Source organism: Salmo trutta, chromosome 37 (assembly GCF_901001165.1).
Source record: "Salmo trutta chromosome 37, fSalTru1.1, whole genome shotgun sequence".
Taxonomy (NCBI): domain Eukaryota; kingdom Metazoa; phylum Chordata; class Actinopteri; order Salmoniformes; family Salmonidae; genus Salmo; species Salmo trutta.
The window spans coordinates 12,452,046-12,476,559 of NC_042993.1; the positions used below are offsets into that span (position 1 = coordinate 12,452,046).

At 44.0% G+C, this 24,514-nt stretch overlaps 2 protein-coding genes across 2 annotated transcripts; one reads left to right on the forward strand and one right to left on the reverse strand.

Moving 5' to 3' along the window:
• Positions 1-3,042: 3,042 nt before the first annotated feature.
• LOC115176474 (histone-lysine N-methyltransferase 2B-like) lies at positions 3,043-4,129 on the forward strand. Its single transcript, XM_029736510.1, has 2 exons — positions 3,043-3,218; positions 3,924-4,129. Exons 1-2 carry the CDS (start codon positions 3,043-3,045, stop codon positions 4,036-4,038), a joined length of 291 nt encoding a protein of 96 aa, XP_029592370.1. The 3' UTR covers positions 4,039-4,129.
• Positions 4,130-8,937: 4,808 nt separating this feature from the next.
• On the reverse strand, positions 8,938-12,639 carry LOC115177345 (IGF-like family receptor 1). The gene is made up of 7 exons (XM_029738041.1): positions 12,433-12,639; positions 12,125-12,317; positions 11,947-11,986; positions 11,574-11,682; positions 11,309-11,410; positions 11,022-11,129; positions 8,938-10,200 (listed from the first exon to the last, which is right to left on the reverse strand). The coding sequence occupies exons 1-7, from the start codon at positions 12,533-12,535 to the stop codon at positions 9,878-9,880; spliced, it is 978 nt and encodes a 325-aa protein (XP_029593901.1). The 5' UTR covers positions 12,536-12,639; the 3' UTR covers positions 8,938-9,877.
• Positions 12,640-24,514: the final 11,875 nt, after the last annotated feature.

Below are 24,514 nucleotides of genomic sequence, written 5' to 3' on the forward strand. Positions count from 1 at the left end.
AATTCCACACAACTAGCTGGGACTGAATTGGACAGTGTGACCCTTGCACCAACTGAGATCTCACCAGAAGCTCGAAGACCAGATGCAGTGGACCCATCCACAACATACAGCCCTGCTGAGGTGAATACTACTCCCCTGCAGTTATACACCTTCCCAACTCCTCTAGAGCAACAGAACTCAGTCCCCTCCTTAGAAGCCCAGGAACCAGTGCTGATTGCACCCCTTCAAGGAACTCTGCCGGACGTTGTCCATACTAAGGTGCCTGATACGGTCTACCCAGAGGATTTATTTCAAGGTTCCATTCTAGACTTTGTCCCTGGGGCTCCACTTGTTCTTGAGAGGTGTGATCCTTGAAAGGTGTGATCCTCCCTCCCCCTGTTTCACTGAGCTGGTCCCTGTCCAGGTTGATGCTCCCATGGAAACCCATCAGCCTCAAGACCCAAAAGATTCTAACAGTGGCCACTTTGTATCACCCACAGATGGATCTGCCATTTACATGAACCACTTGACAGAGAGTTCACAAGATCCATCGTTGAGCAGTAGTCAGGGCACCCTGTTGGAGCTTCTTCAACCCTCTTCTCTTATCTCCTCAGACTTCCCTAACCCCTGCGTAGCCCCGATTAACCCCTTTTACAAATGAGTCCCTCTGTGCAGTTCTCTTTGCCTGGCTTTAACCCGTCAAGGCCACCTCTCACTTGCATCTCGCTACAACCCCTGACATCCTCCCAAGGATCAACAGTCTTGCCGCTCATGGAGACCTTTTGTACCAAATTATCAGCACCTATTCCAGACAGTGCCCTTCCACATTTGTCCTTACATTTTTCTTCTCAAATTGATCCCATTTTGTTTGCAACATAAAGCGCCAGTCTCCCATCTTCCCTGAAATCTGTGGTCCTGCCCCCAGGACTACTCATTGAGCCCACAGCCACCACACCACCTGTTTCAACACCCCACCGTCCTTGCACCCATGTCCGTATGAAGAGGGTGTCCTCCCTTTCAGATTGCATTGGTGCCACAAAGAAGTCCAAGACAGACTTCCTAGAGCCAGAGTCCCCTATTGCAAACTAGGAGCTGTATTGTAGATTGGTAAATGAGTGGTGACAGTTATGACAATCTCAGTTATGACTCCAAAAAAGGTTTCTATGCATGACCTGCTCTTTATAGTTACTGACATCGACAGTTCTATTTCAGGAGTAAAACGCCTTGTTCCATTTGTCATATCATACTGTAGGTTACTAGTAGTCAGAGGAAGAGTTAAGAATAAGGTTAAAAATAGCCAGACATGATCTTATCGACACTAAACAGAAGAGGCCCACACTGGAAACACGAGCAACGTGCCAATTGTGAAAGAATAAATATTTCAATATGATTCTGACCTTGAGCATTGTTGCAGATGTAGCAAGTTAATCACTTTTAAATCAAAATGGAACTCTACAGGAAACTCACTGGCCATTAAACATAAAAGCATGACTATTCTTGTATTATTCATTGAAGATATTATTTGTACATTTTGTCTGATTACTCATTTCATTAGATCACTGCCCTGATAAGTTCTAAAAAGACTAACCTTGTGCTTTCAGAGTCACTCAAGTGCTCCTCCTTTAGCTTGTCCAGGTCCAACACACTTTTCACCATTGAGGTTTTAATGCAAACACCCCTGACTAGGGCTGGACGATATGGCAAAATACACACATTTTCTGTAAATTCAATGAATAAATAGTTTACATAAAATTACCACATGTAAAGGCCTATTTCTTATTACATTTTGTATTATACTCAACAAATAAAAAGGTATTTGAATTTGGAACCTTGGGTCGAGTGTTAGCACCAACTCACGAAACCCCCATTTCTCGACCGTGTAAATTGGGGCCATGTCTTTGCAGATGTAAGTTATAACAGCAGCTGTTATCTTCTTCCATCTTCATGATTCTTTGCCATATGGACAGAGCGACGTCCAAATATTGCGGTAAAGAGTGATTTGCGACACAATGAAATAAACGATAGAGCATAATATGAAACGATATACGTTTTTCTATCGTCACACGATATATATTGTCATATCGCCCAGCCCTACCCCCAGCCCTGCTGGAGACAACAGCAAAGCTGTCTTTGGGTACCGACAGGTCCTGCTTTGCACTATGCTCTCCAATTGTCATCGCTGCATTTCTGCCTGAAAGTGTGTATCTGATACAGCGAGTGATATACAGCCTATATCCAGTCGATTTCAGTGTTTCTCTTGTTGTATTCCTCACAGGCCAGGGCCTTGGGACCGCCTGTCTATACCTCGATTTGGGGGGGACATGGGTAAACAGAACTGTGACGCAGTGGGCCGCAGTGCCCTGACTGACTGGAACAAATACTCAGGTACTTATGTGTAATGGTGCCGAATGAACAGTATGTCTGTATGACGATGACTTGGATGATGATGATGATGACTGATGATACTTCTTATGCCTGTACTCTGTAAACAAGTCTGCCTGATTTGAAAATACCCTGTGGTATTTCCATCCTGTCAGGTGCTCTATCATGCTCAGATGATGAGCTGCTGCCCTCAGACGAGGACGATGAGTGCCCTCCCAGCCGAGACCAGCCCCACCTCCGCTTCAAAAAGCAATGACGGTTTCAGTGTGGAGGCAGACAGCATAGAGGGTGAGGTTTCAGGGAGGAAAGGGCAAATTAATAGACTGCATGTGTCTGTTATTTGTAGAGTGTTCGTTTAGAAATAATTACATTAGCCAATAGTCAAGGCAATGATTTCTGCACAAATACCCACTATTTCTACATATGACTTAACATAAGATGATGAAATATACTTGTTCTCGTACTTGGCTAGAATGAACTTGTATAGTAAACCATCTAGCACAAAATGTAGGCTAATTCCCATATGAATTACAATTTTGTGTTATCCTGTGTTACTCACACCTTACTCTCTCTCTCTCCATTCTTCTTCCCCCTCCTTTCCCTCAGTGGCCTGGAGGGCAGTGATAGACTGTCCAGGGGGCGCTGGCAGGGGCCAGGCTGAGGAAGCTGTCCTTCTCTGGAATGACAGGTGTCCGTATGCTGGGCCTGCTCCACGACACGGTGGTCTTCCTGGTGGAGCAGCTCCAGGGGGCCCGTCGCTGCCATAGCCACGCCTTCCGCTTCTTTAAACAGATCAGCCAAGAGGAGGACCTGCCTGTCAACCCCTCTGGATGTGCCCGCTCTGAGGTCTACCTCAGGTCATTGTCCCTGTTTTCTGTTCACTTCTGGGGCCCTGGAAGTTAAATATAGAAATTATAAGGGAAGTCATTATTTTGGAATGTAAATCAGAAATTGAGTCCAAGTTGTCTTACATATTCATCTTACATATCTTGTTAACATTTTAACCAACACTTCCTAGGTATCATGAGTCGTAGTTTGGAAGAAGTTTAATAAATAGAAATGTATTCATTTGGAAATTTCTGAGAATTGGCGAATCACCACAAGTGTAATTGTGGGAACAGGTATTACTTTGTCCTCACCTTGCAGTTGATCAACCCATACCACTGTCTAGCAAATGTCTCGAGAATCTGGGTTTTTCCCTCTGTAGGTGGTTTTCAACTTCAGTGAAAGCTAGTCTCTCTGTGTGGAGTATTGGTGAAATGTCTGTTTTGAATGTAGACAGCTGTCAGGTTTAGAGGAACAAAGGATGTCTGTGGTGGTTGTGTTTGGGTGTGAGTGTCATCTCCAACTCCACAGTCTGAGTAAGCTAGAAATAAGACCTGTATGACGTCTATGCTGCTCCTTTCATTAACATATGAAGAGTGTGTTGATGATGTCCACATCCCAAATTCTACACCAGTGCTGGGCAAAAACAACTATGATAAAATTAAGCCTGCATACTGTAAAATTTAACGTAACACCTTGTTCCGGTCTTCGACATGTTCAACTTCCTGGCTTCCCAGCACCACCAGCTCCCTGACATCAACCCCTACGATGAGGAGGAGGATGAAGTCCCACTCAAATCCACAAGGTCAGATTACAGAGTTATTGTATGTTGGCCATCGCAAAGGAAGCTAGCTAAATGCTAATATCTTAAAAAAGGAAACTTAAATACTGCAGTAGCTAGTCCATGAAAGATCTTGTCTAGAGGAACATTCTTAGAACTTGTTGTACATGACCGCAAATGTTGTTCCTTTGAAAAACAACTTTCACATCAACAAATGATCCATTTATAAGTTGGTAGACATATCAATGTATTCGTTCGGTCTGATGAGTAACAAAGGAGCCAGCTGTACAACTACAGGTTTACACAATCGTTTTCATAGCTGTGACTAATTCACTATTGAAATGTTGTCCATTCCTGTACAGTGAGGGAAAAAAGTATTTGATCCCCTGCTGATTTTGTACGTTTGCCCACTGACAAAGAAACGATCAGTCTATAATTTTAATGGTAGGTTTATTTGAACAGTGAGAGACAGAATAACAACAAAAAAATCCAGAAAAACTCATGTCAAAAATGTTATAAAATGATTTGCATTTTAACGAGGGAAATAAGTATTTGACCCCCTCTCAATCAGAAAGGAGGTGTACCTGAGTTGGAGGTGTACCTGTGGATGTATTTCAAGGCCTGCCTTCAAACTCAGTGCCTCTTTGCTTGACATCATGGGAAAATCAAAAGAAATCAGCCTCAGAGAAAGAATTGTAGACCTCCACAAGTCTGGTTCATCCTTGGGAGCAATTCCCAAACGCTTGAAGGTACCACGTTCATCTGTACAAACAATAGTACCCAAGTATAAACACCATGGGACCACGCTGCCGTCATACCGCTCAGGAAGGAGACGCATTCTGTCTCCAAGAGATGAACGTACTTTGGTGCGAAAAGTGAAAATCAATCACAGCAAAGGACCTTGTGAAGATGCTGGAGGAAACGGATCCAAAAGTATCTATATCCACAGTAAAACGAGTCCTATATCGACATAACCTGAAAGGCCGCTCAGCAAGGAAGAAGCCACTGCTCCAAAACCGACATAAAAAAGCCAGACTACGGTTTGCAACTGCACATGTGTCACGCCATGACCAGCTGAGGGTGTAGTTGTGTAGTATTTTGGTCAGGACATGCCAGAAGATGTCTGTGTATGTTTGTTCTGGGTGTTGTGTTTCTATGCTGGTCTGTGTGGCTCCCGATCAGGGACTGCTGGTTATCGTTGTTCCTGATTGGGAGTCATATATTTAGGAGTATGTTTGTCACTTGGGATTGTGGGTGGTTGTGTTAACACTGCTATGATTTTGTAAGTAGCCTGTTAGCCTGTCTGGAGTCGTTCGTGTTTATTGTTTTCTGTGTATACTTTGCTCTAAAATATTAAAAAGATGAGTATCCACATTCCTGCTGCGGTTTGGTCAATTCAACACGGCAATAATTATAACAACATGGGGACAAAGATTGTACTTTTTGGAGAAATGTCCTCGGGTCTGATGAAACAAAAATAGAACTGTTTGGCCATAATGACCATCGTTAAGGAAAAAGGGGGAGGCTTGCAAGCCGAAGAACACCATCCCAACCGTGAAGCACGGGGGTGGCAGCATCATGTTGCGGGGGTGGTATGCTGCAGGAGGGACTGGTGCACTTCACAAAATAGATGGCATAATGAGGATGGAAAATTATGTGGATATATATAGAAGCAACATCTCAAGACATCAGTCAGGAAGTTAAAGCTTGGTCGCAAATGAACAATGACCCAAGCATACTTCCAAAGTTTGGCAAAATGGCTTAAGGACAACAAAGTCAAGGTATTGGAGTGGCCATCACAAAGCCCTGACTTCAATCCTATAGAAAATGTGTGGGCAGAACTGAAAAAGCATGTGCGAGCAAGGAGGCCTACAAATCTGACTCAGTTACACCAGCTCTGTCAGGAGGAATAGGCCAAAATTCACCCAACTTATTGTGGAAAGCTTGTGGAAGGCTACCCGAAACGTTTGACCCAAGTTAAACAATTTAAAGGCAATGCTACCAAATACTAATTGAGTGTATGTCAATTGTTGACCAATTGGGGATGTGATGAAAAAAATAAAAGCTGAAATAAAACATTCTCTCTACTATTATTCTGACATTTCACATTCATAAAATAAAGTGGGGATTCTAACTGACCTAAGACATGGAATTTGTACTAAGATTAAATGTCAGAAATTGTGAAAAACTGAGTTTAAATGGATTTGGCTAAGGTGTATGTAAACTTCCGACTTCAACTGTATATGATTAATGTCAGAAAAGTTCTAAAATGTATCGCAGATAAGTATCTTTTTCTATTTCTCTCCATGTCGTCGTGTAAAAAGCCAGCATATTGTAAAAGTCTGCTAGGGACCTTTGTCTCATGTATTAAGTGTGTATGTTATCCTGTTATTATTTAGTTAGCTAGTAAATAGAAATTAAACCAATTTGTGTAGTACTGGAGTAAGGCTGGGGTTGTTGCAGATGCATGAGGTTACAACTGTTCAGAATGATGACATGATGAGGTAATGATTAATAAGAGGACTGTTTATCGTTGAAATAGATGTATACATTATAGGAGTTCAATTCGCAAGATGGTAACTCCTTAAACAACCTCTTCCATGGTGGCCCAAATCCTAATGAGTTAATTATTACATGATTCATTTAATTGGGTAACAATTAAACATAGTTAGCAGATTAAATAAATAACTCATTAGATTAATGAAACAAGTTCCCCATCGAAGACCCAGCAAGCAAGCTCAACTGCAACTGCGGGGCCCAGAAATGTAGATGCTTCCTCAACTAGGGGCAGGACGTGGGACTGCCACAGTCCCTGCAGCGGGAGCAAGGCGCTAGGGGAGGGGTAAGAGAGCAGAGGCAACATGGGAAGACAACAGAGGTTAATAGGCTCTGGGGGAGGAGAAAATACAGGAGAAGATGAGCCACTACGAAGAGACTGGGAGAGGAACCAGGGCCAGGAGATGGGGAGCAAGAGGGAAGAGGAGCACCACACAGGGACATGCATCCATAAGCTCACATTGGCTCCTGACCGATATGCACCTGCCAGAGGTTGGGCAAGTTTGCCACAGGAGAGAGCGGAAGTAGCTACCGCTATAGCGTGGGTTTTTTCTTGAGAACAGGAAACTGAACGCCGCAGACCTCTTGTGGTTATGCTGGTTCTATGTTGCATGAAGGTATTTCCATTATGTATAACGTCAATCCCTTTCTGTTGAAATATAAGGGTGGACCTGATAAGCTAGACTTGGAGAGATTCCGCATCTTTTTTTGTCAGGAGGCAGGATTTTTTTTATTCGACACCCATAATCATGTTGGCTCCATCCTTTCTAGTCGATCCCTTAGCTATATCTCTATCTTTACTTGATCCTTTAATCATTGTTTTATTTATTTGAAATTATTTTTCACAGTGCTCATCATGCGTCAGGTTGTACATATTTGCTTTCCGTTGACTGTTCAGAGAACCACGGTGCTAGATATGATGGGCCGTAGGCTTTTTGGCTCCTAGGTCAGAGACCCTGCTAATAATACCTATTTTTCTATCCATTCTCCACTCCCCTCTCACACAGACCGGGGAAGGGACCTCCATTATGTTCAGTTAAACGGTTAGATAACGGTTAGTGTCACCCTTAAAGAGTTTGCTGCAGCTAAATCATATCTTTAAGAACTTTCCCTTCAACAGTTTTGTATGTCGCAAACACTACCCAATCCAAGAGTGACGAGTTTAGCTGGAAACCTCAGTGCGTCTTTTTTTATTTAAAAATATATTTTGTTACTATCATGACAAATGCTGATTACCTTTTTGCAATAATATTAGGCCTACTTCTTTGCTACAGTTGCACATCTTTAGTGAACTAACAAAATCCAGACTCCATATTTCTCAACATTCAGTTAACAAAGTACTGACTTCTCTCTGACATTCTCTGCAATCCACAAAGGGTGGAACACTGTCCATGTTACACCACTAAGAGATGTGTTATAAACTCTATATATACCCGACTGTGTGGACTGACAGCACCCCTGTGCACTGGAGATCTCAAGCATAGCGTTAGGCCAGTACTGTATGTTGCTCAGTAGGATGGCTTTAAGAGAGAATCAAATCTTGGTGTAAAACCCAGATAGGGAGAGAATGCACTCAGCACATTAACGTTTGCTGTCATACAACGCTGTCAGTCAGTTCAGTCAGACATATTAGGACATCAAATGTACACACTCTTGTTCACATCTTTACAATAAGAGATTGCTTGAGCTCTAGAATAGTTGTATTTATTCATGTTTCTGTTCAGATTTTGGACTGGTGAAACTAGCTGTGCTTTGTATAAATGGTGGTCTAGTGGAAAATCTTCCTCCCCTCGTTTCCTCTTTTTGTTTACTTTGTTACTTCTTTCTCTTATTTGAACCTTGATGTTTGAGGACAGTTGTGTATTACATTTCAGCCTTTACACAAGACATTGTTCTAAAGCAGGTATTTTTGAATTGTTTTTGATTGTATTTCTTTGTTCTGGTAGAATTTTCATGGAGAAAGTACAGCAGGCCTTAGTATCGGCAGGGCTTATAACAGGAGGATATCAAGCATTCGAGTCCACGCTGTTCTTCCCATCTGCGTGCTACAGAGAACCCTTCAAGCTAGAGATAATAATCTAAAGGAAATGAGCACTGTCCTTTTGGAATTTATTACCCAGTAAGGAAAAGCTTAAGCCCACCAGCCTGCGCGACCAATCAGTGAGATGGAGCCTGTATTCCCATGTGTCAATCATCTAACACCCTTAGTTTGCCAATAACAGGATGAATCTGTTTTTCAGGGATACGGCTATCCTTAACCATGCTTCCTTTTCCTCTTAAAACCAGATGTGGGAACACCGCTCAGAGCAGAAAGTTTCTCTATGCCCACTCCACTCCCCAACCTCTTGCCAGGATTCTACCTCAGTTGTTCTGACAGAAAGAATACTAATGCAAAAAAGAGGATGAAGACAATATAAGAGTAACTTGGTTTTAATGTCCTGCAGAGCTGGCATGTGTGTTCGATGAAACATGCAAAGCACTAGTTGGAAACCTGAAGTTACCATGACGATCTCTCCCAGAAAGCTGTATGTTCTATATGGTAGGGTTATTAAGTATAACAAAAGTGTAAAAGACATAAAACAAGAAAATGTGTGAACTTGTCTTTCCCTTGTAAAAATAAACCCTGAGTTAGTAAATAATTGTATACATATTTCTAAACCCATTTAATTTTTCTATGCAATTTTATTTAATTTTATTTGCCAAAAATCAGACTTGGTCATTCGAAAAGAGAATTAAACAACAAATAAATGCTGATATGTCATTTATATAACATGCAATGTATAAATAAAGCAATATAATTGGTTGGTGATAAAATCCTGGTGATAATACATTTGACATAAGATGATAATGATTAGTTAGCCATGATTGTGTAAGGGCAAGGTTGGGAACTTGGCCTGGACACCGGGTTAAACATCCTTGCTTTAAGTGATAAGTGCCATGTTATCGAAGATAAATATATGATTTGAACCTTAATGCAAAGGAGCAGTGTTCCCAATCACTGCCTTGGGACTTCGGTGTCCCCCAGGGAAACTAGGCGTATGTCGCAAGTCACGACTTCACAGGAGAGGCCATTTTTTAAAATCAAAATGCGTTTTTTTGACAGAAATGCCTTCTAGAACATTATAACCGGAGGGCCTTCTACTGGCCCTCCGGTTATAATGTTCTAGAAGGCATTTCTGTCAAAAAAACGCATTTTGATTTTAAAAAATGGCCTCTCCTGTGAAGTCGTGACTTGCGACATACGCCTAGTTTCCCGAAACTAGTCACATATCTGTGAGTTGGCAGGGGGTAGAGACTCGCAGTTGTATCTGGATGGAGAAATCTTTTCCGGACCCAACACGGAACACACCCAGACTAGAACACCTTAAGCAAGCTGAGCTTGGTGAGCACCGCCACTGCGTCGTTCCGGTCCATCTCTCTCAGCAACCTGGCCAGGTGTCCTACAGTCCACTCTGGGTGCTTGGTGGTGACCCCCTCCAGCACGGCCCTCAAGGGGCTCTTGCTCTCCCTCAGGGAGTAGGTGTAGGTAATCCAGGTGGCGGGGAATGAGCAGCGAGATGCTAGGTGGCTGGTGTTCTTCACCCCAGGGCTCTCCGGGTCCAGCAGGATCACAAGCTCCTCTAGAACATCCAGGTTGTCCAGAACCATCTGCAGTGGTGCAGACTGGAGGTCAGGACCTGGTGAGACGAGGGGAAATATCACTAAAGTTGAGTGACGTGTCTGTAATGCTGACTTGTGTCAATCCAGAGCCAAATACGTAAATCAAGTATTAATGGGTCGTTTCACGAAATGAGTCCCTTTTGGGTAGTATAACTGTGTGGTGAAAAGCCTGATTTCACCTCATTTTAACATTCTGTCATGAAGAGCACACGGTCAACTTAATCAAAAACACGATTTCCCATCTCAAGAGGTTAAATAAAATAATGACTATATTAAGTGCCAAATAAAGTTACAGGGTTGACTAACATGGTTGACGATGTTTGACAGGGTGAATGGAAGCTTGTGTGCAACCAGGAGGGGCAAATGAATGTAAATTGTTGGGTAACAGGGTTGACGTGTTCTGCTTGACCCACTCAGTTTTCCACCACAAAACACCAGAAGATTGACAGTAGAACCAGCTCACCTGCTTTTACACTATGATTTGACTATTAGATGTTCAATGTTTCTTTTGAAATAATTATTTAAAAAGGAACAGTTAAACGTCTTTTCAGTCTTCATTGAATTATCCGTGTGGTCTACATTAAAGGGCACTTCATTTAATATAACAGGCTTTTAAAATTAAATATGGGGCACAATTTCTACTTAAAATATAAAAGATAGACAAAAATGGACCCATTTCGTTGAACCAGCCAAATGTCATTGGAGATTTGTGCTGAAATTCAAGTTGCGTGCTAAAGCCTTTTTGCAACTTATGGAAGAGTAGTGATGTAGAGGTACTAGTAATACCAATGAATAACAGACTGGTAGTAGCTCTTAGTAATAGCACTTGATAACTCACTCAAAATGTCCTCTAGGCTCCTGGTCTCTGACTGTAGCAGAGCAACCTCTTCATTGACAGCTGCTGTTGTCTTACTGCTCCGTGACCGTTGGTGGGTATTTTCCTTATCTGTGTCAAACCACAACCATTCAAACATAGGACAGGAAATAAGTGCTTTTTACACAGAGTAAGGTAAGTGTAAGAGTTAAAGCGGTTTTAAGCAAACGTGTCAAACCAGTTGGTCTGCGTTAATTAAGCATGACAGTTTGACATTTTTTAATCTCCCTAGTGCTCATCACCCTGCTCACCTCTGAAGCAAAAAGCTCTTGATGTTCTCCTTCTCTTCTTAATATAGATGAATAAGAGAAATGCAAGTGCAGAGAAAACCAAGATGACAGTAAGCACTATCCCTGAAAGAACACAGGAGTGTGACAATGAGCAGTTACACATGTTCAGCAGTATCCTAACAAAGCAGTTTAGTCATCTTTTTGAATGGTGAAGGACTGGTATTATCAAACTCAGTACCTTTTAAATGACTTCTAAAATGGCTCATATTTGGGGGTTGGAACTTACATGCAGTTGCAGAATAACCATGTAATCCTGGATCAATGTGTTTGACTGTGGTGGGACTAGATGATGACACTTGGTCCCTTAACGTTGTTGACCATTGGACCTGTTGAGTCTGAAATTGATGTGAAGTCAACTAACTCTGTTATTCCTGATTGAATAACTTTGTTTTGTTTGCTCAGTGCCCTATTGGGAAGACATTGACCAAAATTGAAAACATTTGTGAATAAATAGCCTCCCTGGGGCACTGTTGTTGATGTTGTTAGAGTCCACAGATTAATAACTGCGATGATACATTTGAGAGTGGTCTTCAAAGTCTACCACACAACGCTGTTAATTAAATAGCATCATCAGCTTCATCATCATAGATGAAACTCACCGTGGTACTCAGGGCTCCTTTCCAACAGCCTGTCTGGTCCCTAGACATAGGGTTTACAGTTAAACATTTTACTCAAACAACCAAGCACCCATAGTTTCAGCACCAGATTGAAAACAATCGGCCATCCTTTCTTTTCCTGTCAAGATTTGAAGCTATCCCAGAAAGAATTTGCGCTCACCTCGCTACGCAGCATTGCGTGTCTGTCGTTGTGTTGCATTCCGACAGCTTTTGATGATTTGGAGCGCAGCGAAAACAGGGTTGGCATTTCACGAAGCTCCCGTTATTGAAGCTCTGGGCGGCACACGGTCGATACGGTGCTTCCGATCTTCCCCCATCATCATGCCTGCCACAGTTTGGACTAAATTCGTACCCTGGTCAAAAATGTATCATTGTTTGTAGACTACAAGTGTCCGCTGTGCACAGAAAAACATCAACATCGAAACTTGATTTCAAATAAAGATTATCTTTGCAGCATGTCGAGCTCACCTGGTCGGATCGGATTATGTTTATGACACGGCACACATGTATTACTCAACTCATCCCAAAATGTATCCAAGTCATCAGAGCAAATATGAGAATAGTGGCTCATTTCGTTCAGAGAAGACGTAAGGAATAGACTAGGCTCTGTTAGAGCAAGCGAAACGGCAACCCTCTGTCTCGGTAATTCAGTGTTGCCAACGCCTCAGTTTAGCTATTGGCTGTCCTAAAAGTCGCTGGAAGTCCTAAATGACGTCATCACCTAATTTGCATAATTGGTCATGTGCATGTAATTGTAATGGAGCAGTAGGAGAGCGGAATAACATCGTGGGAGAGACAAAAAGTGAGTAAAAGACACCCTAAATATGTTTAGAACTGCAAATGAACTTTCTTGTTTTTTTAATGTCACAATTCCAACCCACCTCCTTTATCCGGGCAAATTGTAAAGGAAAGTTGGTGGGTGAAAAGTGCACTGTTAGGATGCTGGATTGCCCTAAAGTAAATTGATTTTGCACCAAAATTATATAATTACTCCTGTCTAAATAAAATAATTAAAATACTTCACCAGAGAGCATGACATTGCCACAGTGGATCATTTGTTTATTTTTTATTTTTTATCTATGGATTGCTTCAAAGCGACTAAAACATGTGAACATAATGTATAATTTAAAATGTTGCATCATGGTGAATATATGGTGCGCCTCTCTCCAGAATTTGTATTTATTTTTACCTTTATTTAACTAGGCAAGTCAGTTAAGAACAAATTCTTATTTTCAATGACAGCCTAGGAACAGTAGGTTAAATGCCTTGCTCAGGGGCAGAAAGACAGATTTGTACCTTGTCAGCTTGGGGATTCGATCTTGCAACCTTTCAGTTACTAGTCCAACGCTCTAACCACTAGGCTACGCTGCCGCATTCAAATGTAGGAAAGTGCCTATTTGGCAATGTCTTATTTCTTATTGTCTTAACTCACCAGGTACACCACAAATACGGTGCATTCGGAAAGTATTCAGACCCCTTGACTTTTTCCACATTTTGTTTCATTACAGCCTTATTCTAAAATGGATTGAATCCATTTTAATCCATTTTAATCCCCTCATCAATCTACACAAAATACCCATAATGAAAAAGCAAAAACAGGTTTTTAGAATTTTTTGCAGATCCCATGAAAAAATGTGCCCCCGTTTGGAAATCAAAGGCCCGTCCAACTGATTCGTTTTGCTGCCGGGCCTGGAAAAGGGTAGGAGGGTTGGATTGTGGGAGGTGGCTACATGCTAGAAGATAGAGCTCAACTACATTAGGCCTCTGCTTATTTACTAGATATGAGATACATACACAAGCAGCCCAATTCTGATCTTTTTCTCAATTATGGGCAAAAGAGCTGAGCCAATTAAGGCCAATTAATTTTAAAAAAAAATCAGAATTGGGCTGCCTGTGTAAATGCAGTCTAAGTTATTTGTTCATCTTATTCATTAGTTAAAGGCAGTGGAGGATCCTCTGCCTTTAATGAAGGTCTCTTCAGTGAATTTCATTTAAAAAAAAAATTGAAGCATTTAAAATTTAAACTTTTTAGATAAAACTATACAAAATATATTCAAATGTCACTAAGTAATTGATTAAAACACACGTTTTTTCAATGAAGGTCTACAGTAGCCTCAACAGCACTCTCTGGTGTAGCACCATGGTGTAGCCAGGGAAATCTAGTTTCCATCCTCCTCTGGGCACGTTGACTTCAATACAAAACCTAGTAGGCTTGTGGGTCTCACAGCCTTCCATAGACTTACACAGTAATTATGATAACTTCCGGAGGACATCATCCAACCTAGCAGAGCTCTTGCAGCATGAACTGACATGTTGTCCACCCAATCAAAGGATCAGAGAATTAATCTAGTACTGAAAGCATAAGCTATAGCCAGCTAGCACTGCAGTGCATAAAATGTTGTGAGTAGTTGACTCAAAAAGAGAAAAACAATAGTATAACAGTTTTGAACAAATTAATTTATTCCTAAATTAAGGAGAAGCGAGAGAGAGAGAGCTATATTTTGTTGTATTTTTTAAACTTTCACCTTCACTTAACTAGCAAATGCAGCTAGCTAGTTTAGCCTACTCAAACACCTGACTCAAACAGAGAGGGATGCTAGGTTAGCTAGCTGGCAATGGCTATCAAACACTGGAACTCTTCCAAGTCGAAGTAAGCTTTTGGTTTTATTAATTTATTGCCACCGGGGCCCGCCGATGTAGGTGCTTACTATACACTGCACTGCATGTTTGTAGCATGTTTACTAACGCATTAGTTCTAGTAGCTATGTTAACTATGATGTTAATATGGTGACAACGATGTAGGCTGTGTGTAGCGGTTAAAATATCTTAGGGATAGGCGTCCCGTTGTTGTAAATCATGCAGCGTCGTGTGTCACGATCGCAGATTTTAGAGAAACAACAAATATCGGTACATATAAGTGTCTTATACCGGCTGAAAGCTTAAATTATTGTTAATATATCTACACTGTCCAATTTACAGTAGCTATTACTGCAAAAAAATGGCATGCTATTGTTTGAGGAGAGCTCCTAACAACAAAACACTTTTTTCACCGCGATAGGTTTGATAAATTCACCTCTGAAGATGAAATGTGTACTTACATTCTGAAATCTTGCTCTGATTTATCATCCCAAGGGTCCCAGAGATATCATGAAGTGTCATTTTCTTAGATAAAATAATTTTTCATATCCTAATAATGTCCAAATAGCATGCATGATCGACTTTGCATTTCCATTCGTTCAACTTGCAAAGAAAGGAATCTGTGAAAATCTAAGCCTAAACGTTGTTTCAACCAGTCAAATTACATTCGTATTTATTCCTCAGAGATCCTAGAACGTAACCAGACTTCACTATATCATTAGGAGTGTCGTATATCCTATAAGACACCAAATTTGGTCAGAGAGCGACGCCTTAATGGCACGGGTGGTCTTACATTTACATTTTAGTCATTTAGCAGACACTCTTATCCAGAGCAACTTACAGTAGTGAATGCATACATTTCATTTCATGCATTTTTATTATTATTTTTTTGTACTGGCCCCTTGTGGGAATCAAACCCAAAACCTTGGCGTTGCACACACCATGCTGGCATTGCAAACACCATGCTCTACCAATTGAGCCACAGGGAAGACCTTCACTTGATTGACTGTAACTTTGTCAAATAAGCACCAATCGGGGTCAAACAAAGCTAGCTACAGTTGAAGTTGGAAGTTTACATACACCTTAGCCAAATAAGTTTAAACTCAGCTTTTCACAATTCCTGACATTTAATCCTAGTAAAAATTCCCTGTCTTAGGGCAGTTAGGATCACCACTTTATTTTAAGAATGTGAAATGTCAGAATAATAGTAGAGAGAATAATTTATTTCAGCTTTTATTTCTTTCATCACATTCCCTGTGGGTCAGAAGTTTACATACACTCAATTAGTATTTGGTAGCATTGCCTTAAACAATTTAAACTTGGGTCAAACGATTCGGGTAGCCTATCACATGTTTCCCACAATAAGTTGGGTGAATCTTGGCCCATTCCTCCTGACAGAGCTGGTGTAACTGAGTCAGGTTTGTAGGCCTCCTTGCTCGCACACGCTTTTTCAGTTCTGCCCACACATTTTCTATAGGTTTGAGGTCAGGGCTTTGTGATGGCCACTCCTGTTATGACTTCTGCCGAAGTCGATGCCTCTCCTTGTTCGGGCGGTGCTCGGTGGTCGACGTCACCGGTCTTCTAGCCATCATTCATCCATTTTTCATTTTCCATTGGTTTTGTCTTGTCTTCGTACACACCTGGTTCCAATCCCATTCATGACATGTGTATTTAACCCTCTGTTTCCCCTCATGTCCTTGTCAGAGATTGTTTTGTTTGTATGCTCGTGTATTATGGATTGGTGTGCGACGGATTCTTGTACCCACTTTTATTTATTATGTACTTTTTTTTTAAATTATTTTTTGAACGCTATTAAACTACTCCATTTATACCAAGTTCGATTCTCCTGCACCTGACTTCCCTGCCACCTACATACACGACATTACAACTCCAATACCTTGACTTTGTTGTCCTTAAAGCCATTTTGCCACAACTTTGGAAGTATGCTTGGGATCATTGTCCATTTGGAAGACCCATCCACCCGGCACAGCCAGAAGAGGACTGGCCACCCCTCATAGCCTGGTTCCTCTCTAGGTTTCTTCCTAGGTTTTTGGCCTTTCTCAGGAGTTTTTCCTAGGGAGTTTTTCCCAGCCACCGTGCTTCTTTCACATGCATTGCTTGCTGTTTGGGGTTTTAGGCTGGGTTTCTGTACAGCACTTTGAGATTTCAGCTGATGTACGAAGGGCTATATAAATAAATTTGATTTGATTTGATTTGCGACCAAGCTTTAACTTTCTGACTGATGTCTTGAGATGTTGCTTCTATAGATCCACATAATTTCCCCCCCTCATGATGCCATCTATTTTGTGAAGTGCACCAGTCCCTCCTGCAGCAAAGCACCCCCACAAAATGATGCTGCCACCCCCGTGCTTCACGGTTGGGATGGTGTTCTTCGGCTTGCAAGCCTCCCCCTTTTTCCTCCAAGCATAATGATGGTCATTATGGCCAAACAGTTCTATTTTTGTTTCATCAGACCAGAGGACATTTCTCTAAAAACTACGATCTTTGCCCCATGTGCAGTTGCAAACCGTAGTCTGGCTTTTTTATGGCGGTTTTGGAGCAGTGGCTTCTTCCTTGCTGAGCGGCCTTTCAGGTTATGTCGATATAGGACTCGTTTTACTGTGGATATAGATACTTTCGTACACGTTTCCTCCAGCATCTTCACAAGGTCCTTATTGCGTACTATTGTTTGTGCAGATGAACGTGGTATCTTCAGGCATTTGGAAATTGCTCCCAAGGATGAAACAGACTTATGGAGGCCTACAATTTTTTTTCTGATGTCTTTGCTTATTTCTTTTGATTTTCCCATGATTTCAAGCAAAGAGGCACTGAGTTTGAAAGTAGGCCTTGAAATACATCCACAGGTACACCTCCAATTGACTCACATGATGTCAATTGGCCTATCAGAAGCTTCTAAAGCCATGACATCATTTTCTGGAATTTTCCAAGCTGTTTAAAGGCACAGTCAACTTAGTGTATGTAAACTTCTGACCCACTGGAATTGTGATATAGTGAATTATAAGTGAAATAATCTGTCTGTAAACAATTGTTGGAAAAATTACTTGTGTCATGCACAAATAGATGTCCTAGCCGACTTGCCAAAACTATAGTTAGTTAACAAGAAATTTGTGAAGTGGTTGAAAAACAAGTTTTAATGTCTCCAACCTAAGTGTATGTAAACTTCCGACTTCAACTGTAGATAGCCAATGAGCTGGGCTTTACAGGAGTATGCGGTAACCCCGTATCTGTCGCACAATGTTTCTGCTAACCTTGTGTGACAGCTAGCCTTTTCCTTTTGGGCAAAAATTGCAAGAATATGGAAAGTTATGAAGTTATGAAACCTGGGTTTTTTACAAATGTTGAACTTACAATATGGCTACTAATACTGGAAAAGCTAAATCAAAGTCCAAGTATACAGATTTGACAATATTCTTGCAGAAAAATGTAATGTAAATGTGTCCTTCACGATTTGCCCAAATGTTGCTGGGTGACTTCACACTAAATGTCATGTGGCTTGCTCATACTTCAAGTTATCAGTCTGAATCTTTGCACATACACTGCTGCCCTCTTGTGGACACCATTGGAATAACAACCATAGAGATGGCTAGATTTGGGACCTTTCTCTTGCATTTCAAATATGGTAGTAGATTTTTTTTTTTTAAACGGTTGTTTTTTTCTTTGTATTTTCTTCTACCAGATCTATTGTGTTAAATTCTCCTACATTCAATTCACATTTCCACAAACGTTAAAGTGTTTCCTTTCAATGGAAAATGCATATCCTTGCTTCAGATCCTGAGCTACAGGCAGTTAGATTTGGGTATGTCATTTTAGGCGAAAATTTTATAAAGGGGGAAATCCCTAAGAAGTTTTAATAGTTATGTTATGAAGTTTTGGCTTGGAAAGTTTTTTTTTACCAGGTCAGAGAAAGCTGATGGTGTTGTACACTGAAGTCCATAAGCGAAGGGAAGAAGGTGAGAGGAGGCGAGCGCCTAGATGCAAGAAGGAATTATACAACAAAGAGATCATGCTGTTTGTATGTGGCTGCTATGAAAGTGAACAGTATTTACGTGTGATCAGGGGTGTATAAATTCCACCGATTCTGTTGAAAAACATTTCTTAAACGGAAGCAAACAGAACGAAATTGGGATAAACATACCTGAATTTGTCCAATAGAAACTCTCGTTTGCAACTGTTGGACTAATGATTACAGCTTTGATCAGCTAGATACAGGCAATAGTGTGCAAAGCGGTATTGAATGTGTTAATGTCTGTCACCTTGATTACTCAGATTTCTTTTGACCTATACACCTACTGTATGTTGTAAACTTTCATTCATAGGCTAGGTTGTATCAACCTCATTATGGGTATGGAAAATATTTGAGTATCATGCACTAACCTTAACCTATCGCTGTTACATTGAACTGGGTGAATGGAATATGAATGACAGTTATCCAATATGCTGTAATAAAAATAAGGCCATGTTCATAATTTTTTTTTTGTTAAATGTATAAACGTCACAGACTGCCACTGTTTAAAAGCCAAATATGTGTAACCAGACTAAAGGATAGTATAAGCAAGTATGTCTGCCTCGACAGACAGACAGACGCATTGACCGATGGTCAATTCCTGGACTGTAGGGATGGAGTGTAGACCGACCTGGCTACCTTTACCTTGTGTTCGGAGTATCAACATTTTACTAGGCAAATTCGTATATAATATGTATTTTTTAACAGATTACATTACATTTTTTGTTCAAATTTTGTAGTGTATTCCCAAATGTTGTTTGTGTTTCCTTGTGCTGAAGGAGTTAAATATTCTTTGAAAGAACAACCTCATAAATCCCCCCCAGTGAGGTATTTCGTGTCACCAAATAAAGACAAGATGCTTTCCAGGTGGACTCCATTGTTTTTCCATGTGTTTTTATGTGCACTGGTTTAGAGAAGATAAGTCGGAGCATGGACACAAAGGTGCGGACACGACAGCATGGCTGTGGGTTCAAATCCTGCATTCACCTCATATGTGCGTTAACAGTAAGTTGGTCTCTGGATAGAGCAACAGGCCCTGTTTCAGTGGACAGGTTTAGATCCACAATCTCTCCCCTACCCTACTCTGTCTTTATCTGTCTACTAAATCCCTCTACTAATGTAAACACTGTTCCCAGGACAACTCCAGACTGTATATCTGATCTCAGCAGTGTGTAGAGGAAATGCTAACAGAGTGGTTCTGTTGCACATGGTTTTATATGGTTATTGATTGGTGGATTGCTGCCAGTTAGACTAGGGAGTAGTCTAGTCTAACTCTCGCTTTCTCTCTTTCTTTCTCTCTCTCGGAGGACCTGAGCCCTAGGACCATGCCTCAGGACTACCTGGCTTGATGACTCCTTGCTGTCCCCAGTTCACCTGGCCGTGCTGCTGCTCCAGTTCCAACTGTTCTGCCTGCAGCTATGGAACCCTGACCTGTTCACCGGACGTGCTACCTGTCCCAGACCTGCTGTCCCAGACCTGTTGGAACCCTGACCTGTTCACCAGACGTGCTACCTGTCCCAGACCTGCTGTTTTCAACTCTCTAGAGACAGCAGGAGCGGTAGAGATACTCTCAAAGATCGGCTATGAAAAAGCCAACTGACACTTACTCTTGTGTTACTGACTTGTTGCACCCTCGACAACTACTATGATTATTATTATTTGACCATGCTGGTCATTTATGAACATTTGAACATCTTGGCCATGTGCTGTTATAATCTCCACCCGGCACAGCCATAAGAGGACTGGCCACCCCTCATAGCCTGGTTCCTCTCTAGGTTTCTTCCTAGGTTTTGGCCTTTCTAGGGAGTTTTTCCTAGCCACCGTGCTTCTACACCTGCATTGCTTGCTGTTTGGGGTTTTAGGCTGGGTTTCTGTACAGCACTTTGAGATATCAGCTGATGTAAGAAGGGCTATATAAATACATTTGATTCCCACCGACGGTGGCGCCCCCTCCTGCTCGGGTGGCGCCCCCTCCTGCTCGGGTGGCGCTCGGCGGTCGTCGTCACCGGCCTATTAGCTGCCACCGATTCCCTTTTGCTTTTCCCTTTTTTTATTTTGTGACACCTGTGGTCAATTAGCTATTAGAGGGGCTATTTAGTTTAGCTGGCCCGCTCCTGTTCGTGCGGGATTAATGATTGTTTCTTTGACAGACGGCTTATGTTCGTGTCGACGTTGTTTGACGCCGTATGTATTTTCTCCCCTGTGTGTGGGAACATTTGTTTTTTGTGTGAGTGTATATTAAAAAACACCACTACCCTGTGTTCGCTGCTTCCTGCGCCTCATTCCTCCTCCACGATTACCAAGCCGTAACAGAATCCCGCACCGTGATAAAAGGCATGGAATCAGCGGGAGCAGCGGCCACTCCTCTGCCCTCGATGGAGGAACGCGTACTCCACCACACGACAGTCCTCCATCGCATCGGATCGGCAATGGACCAGATGATGGAGAGGATGGACCGATGGGAGAGAAGTGGTATCCTCTCTCCACCTCCACCTCCCCCGATACAGCCATCTTCGCCCCCCATGACGTCTGGCTCTGGCGCGCTTCGTTTGGCGCTCCCGAGGGAGTACGATGGGGCGGCGGCTGGGTGCCAGGGATTTTTGCTCCAGCTTGAGCTGTACCTGGCCACCGTCAGACCTGCTCCCACGGGGGAGGAGAGCGTGAGTGCCTTCGTTTCCTGCCTGACGGGCCGAGCTCTGGAGTGGGCTAATGCGGTCTGGAACGGTCCAGACTCGGCGAGGGACCACTACCCAGAGTTCACCCGCCGCTTTCGGGCCGTGTTCGACCACCCTCCGGAAGGAAGAGCGGCGGGTGAACGGCTGTTCCACCTCAGGCAGGAGACGAGGAGTGCCCAGGACTTCGCGCTGAAGTTCAGGACCTTGGCTGCTGGGGCGGGGTGGAACGACAGGGCCCTCATAGACCACTACCGCTGCAGTCTCCGGGCGGACGTCCGCAGGGAGCTGGCCTGTCGGGACACAGCTCTGTCCCTGGACGAGCTCATAGATATGTCCATACGACTGGACAATTTGCAGGCTGCCCGCGGGCGTTCGGAGAGGGTCCTGCCCGTTCCACCCCCGTGCACCCCCGCCCCTACCCCTATGGAGGTAGGGGGGGCCGTGCAAAGGGGCACCGGAGGAAGTGGCTCTTCCTGCACCAGCTGTGGTCGGAGAGGACACACGGCCGACCGGTGCTGGAGGAGCCAGTCTGGGAGTCGAGATGGCAGGCAGAACACTTCTCGGTCACCCCAGGTGAGTCGGCACCAGATTCACCCAGAACCCTGTTGGTCATGTGTTTTTACCTGTTTTGTTTACTAATTTTTTTCCCTCTTCCCAGCATAGGGCGCTAGTCGATTCAGGTGCAGCTGGGAACTTTATGGATCGTGGACTTGCCATTAAGCTGGACATTCCGCGGGTGCCGATAGATTCCCCTTTCCCTGTGCACTCCCTAGATAGCCGGCCATTAGGGTCAGGGTTAGTCAGGGAGTCTACGGTGCCACTGGACATGGTAACGCAGGGGAATCATAAGGAACGCTTTAGTTTTTTCCTTATTGATTCGCCTGCCTTTCCGGTGGTGCTGGGGGTCCCCTGGCTGGCTGGTCACAATCCCCGTATTTCGTGGAAACAGGGGGTTCTCCAGGGGTGGTCAGAGGAGTGTTCAGGTAGGTGTCTAGGAGTTTCCATAGGTGCCACGTCGGTGGAGAGTCCAGACCAGGTGTCCACCGTGCGCATTCCCCCTGAATACGCCGATTTGGCGATCGCTTTTTGTAAAAAGAGGGCGACTAAATTACCACCTCATCGACAGGGGGATTGTGCGATAGATCTCCAGGTTGACGCTGCGCTTCCCAGGAGTCACGTGTACCCCTTGTCACAGGAGGAGACTGCGGCTATGGAGACATATGTTACGGAATCCCTGGGACAGGGGTACATTCGGCCCTCCATCTCACCCGCTTCCTCGAGTTTCTTTTTTGTGAAGAAAAAGGAGGGAGGTCTGCGTCCGTGCATTGATTACCGAGGTCTAAACGCTATTACGGTGGGGTTTAGTTACCCACTACCTCTCATCGCTACGGCGGTGGAATCATTTCACGGAGCACAGTTCTTCACAAAACTGGATCTCAGGATTGCGTATAATCTGGTGCGTATCAAGAAGGGAGACGAGTGGAAAACTGCCTTTAGTACCACATCAGGCCATTATGAGTACCTCGTCATGCCGTATGGGTTGAAAAATGCTCCAGCCGTCTTTCAATCCTTTGTTGACGAGATTCTCAGGGACCTGCACGGGCAGGGCGTGATAGTCTATATCGATGACATTCTGATATATTCCGCCACCCGCTCCGCGCATGTGTCCCTGGTGCGCAAGGTGCTTGGTAGACTGCTGGAGCATGACCTATACGTTAAGGCTGAGAAGTGTGAGTTTTCCAAACGAGCCGTCTCCTTTCTGGGTTATCGCATTTCCACCATGGGGGTGGTGATGGAGTGTGACCGCGTTAAGGCCGTGCGTAATTGGCCGACTCCAACCACGGTGAAGGAGGTGCAGCGGTTTTTAGGCTTTGCCAATTACTACCGGAGGTTTATCCGGGGTTTTGGCCAGGTAGCGGCTCCCATTACCTCACTGCTGAAGGGGGGGCCGGTGCGTTTGCCATGGTCAACGGAGGCGGACGGAGCCTTCAAGAAGTTGAAGACGCTGTTCACCGACGCACCCGTGTTGGCGCACCCGGACCCGTCTTTAGCGTTCGTAGTGGAGGTGGACGCGTCCGAGGCTGGGGTGGGTGCCGTGCTATCACAGCGCTCGGGTGTGCCATTGAAACTCCGCCCCTGCGCTTTCTTTTCGAAGAAGCTCAGTTCGGCGGAGCGTAACTACGATGTGGGGGACAGGGAGTTGCTAGCAGTGGTCAAAGCTCTGAGGGTGTGGCGGCACTGGCTTGAGGGGGCTAAACACCCTTTTCTCATCTGGACCGACCACCGAAACCTGGAGTACATCCGGGCAGCGAGGAGACTGAATCCACGTCAGGCGAGGTGGGCCATGTTCTTTGCCCGGTTTAGGTGTACCATCTCCTATAGACCGGGTTCCCTGAATACTAAGGCCGACGCGCTGTCCCGTCTCTATGACACGGAGGACCGGCCCATCGATCCAACTCCCATCATTCCAGCGTCTAGGCTGGTGGCACCTGTGGTATGGGAGGTGGACGCGGACATCGAGCGGGCATTGGTGTTAGAACCTGCGCCTGCGCAGGTGCCCTTGGGGCGCATGTATGTGCCGCTCGGTGTTCGTGATCGTTTGAATCGGTGGGCGCACACGCTACCCACTGCGGGTCATCCTGGTGAGGCGAGGACAGTGCGGAGTCTAAGGGGGAAGTACTGGTGGCCCACCTTAGCTAAGGATGTGACGTCCTATGTCTCTTCCTGTTCGGTGTGTGCCCAGAGTAAGGCTCCTAGGCATCTACCAAGAGGGAAGTTACAGCCCCTCCCCGTTCCACAACGACCATGGTCGCACCTGTCCATCGACTTCCTGACAGATCTTCCCCCCTCTCAGGGGAACACGGCGATTCTGGTGGTTGTGGATCGGTTCTCTAAGTCCTGCCGTCTCCTCCCATTGCCCGGTCTCCCTACGGCCCTGCAGACTGCGGAGGCCCTATTTACCCACGTCTTCCGGCACTACGGGGTGCCCGGAGGACATTGTCTCTGATCGAGGTTCCCAGTTCACATCCAGGGTCTGGAAAGCATTTATGGAGCGGCTGGGGGTCTCGGTCAGTTTGACCTCCCGTTATCACCCCGAGAGCAATGGGCAGGCGGAGAGGGTGAACCAGGAGGTGGGCAGGTTCCTGAGGTTGTATTGCCAGGACCGGCCAGGGGAGTGGGCGAGGTATATTCCCTGGGCTGAGTTAGCCCAGAA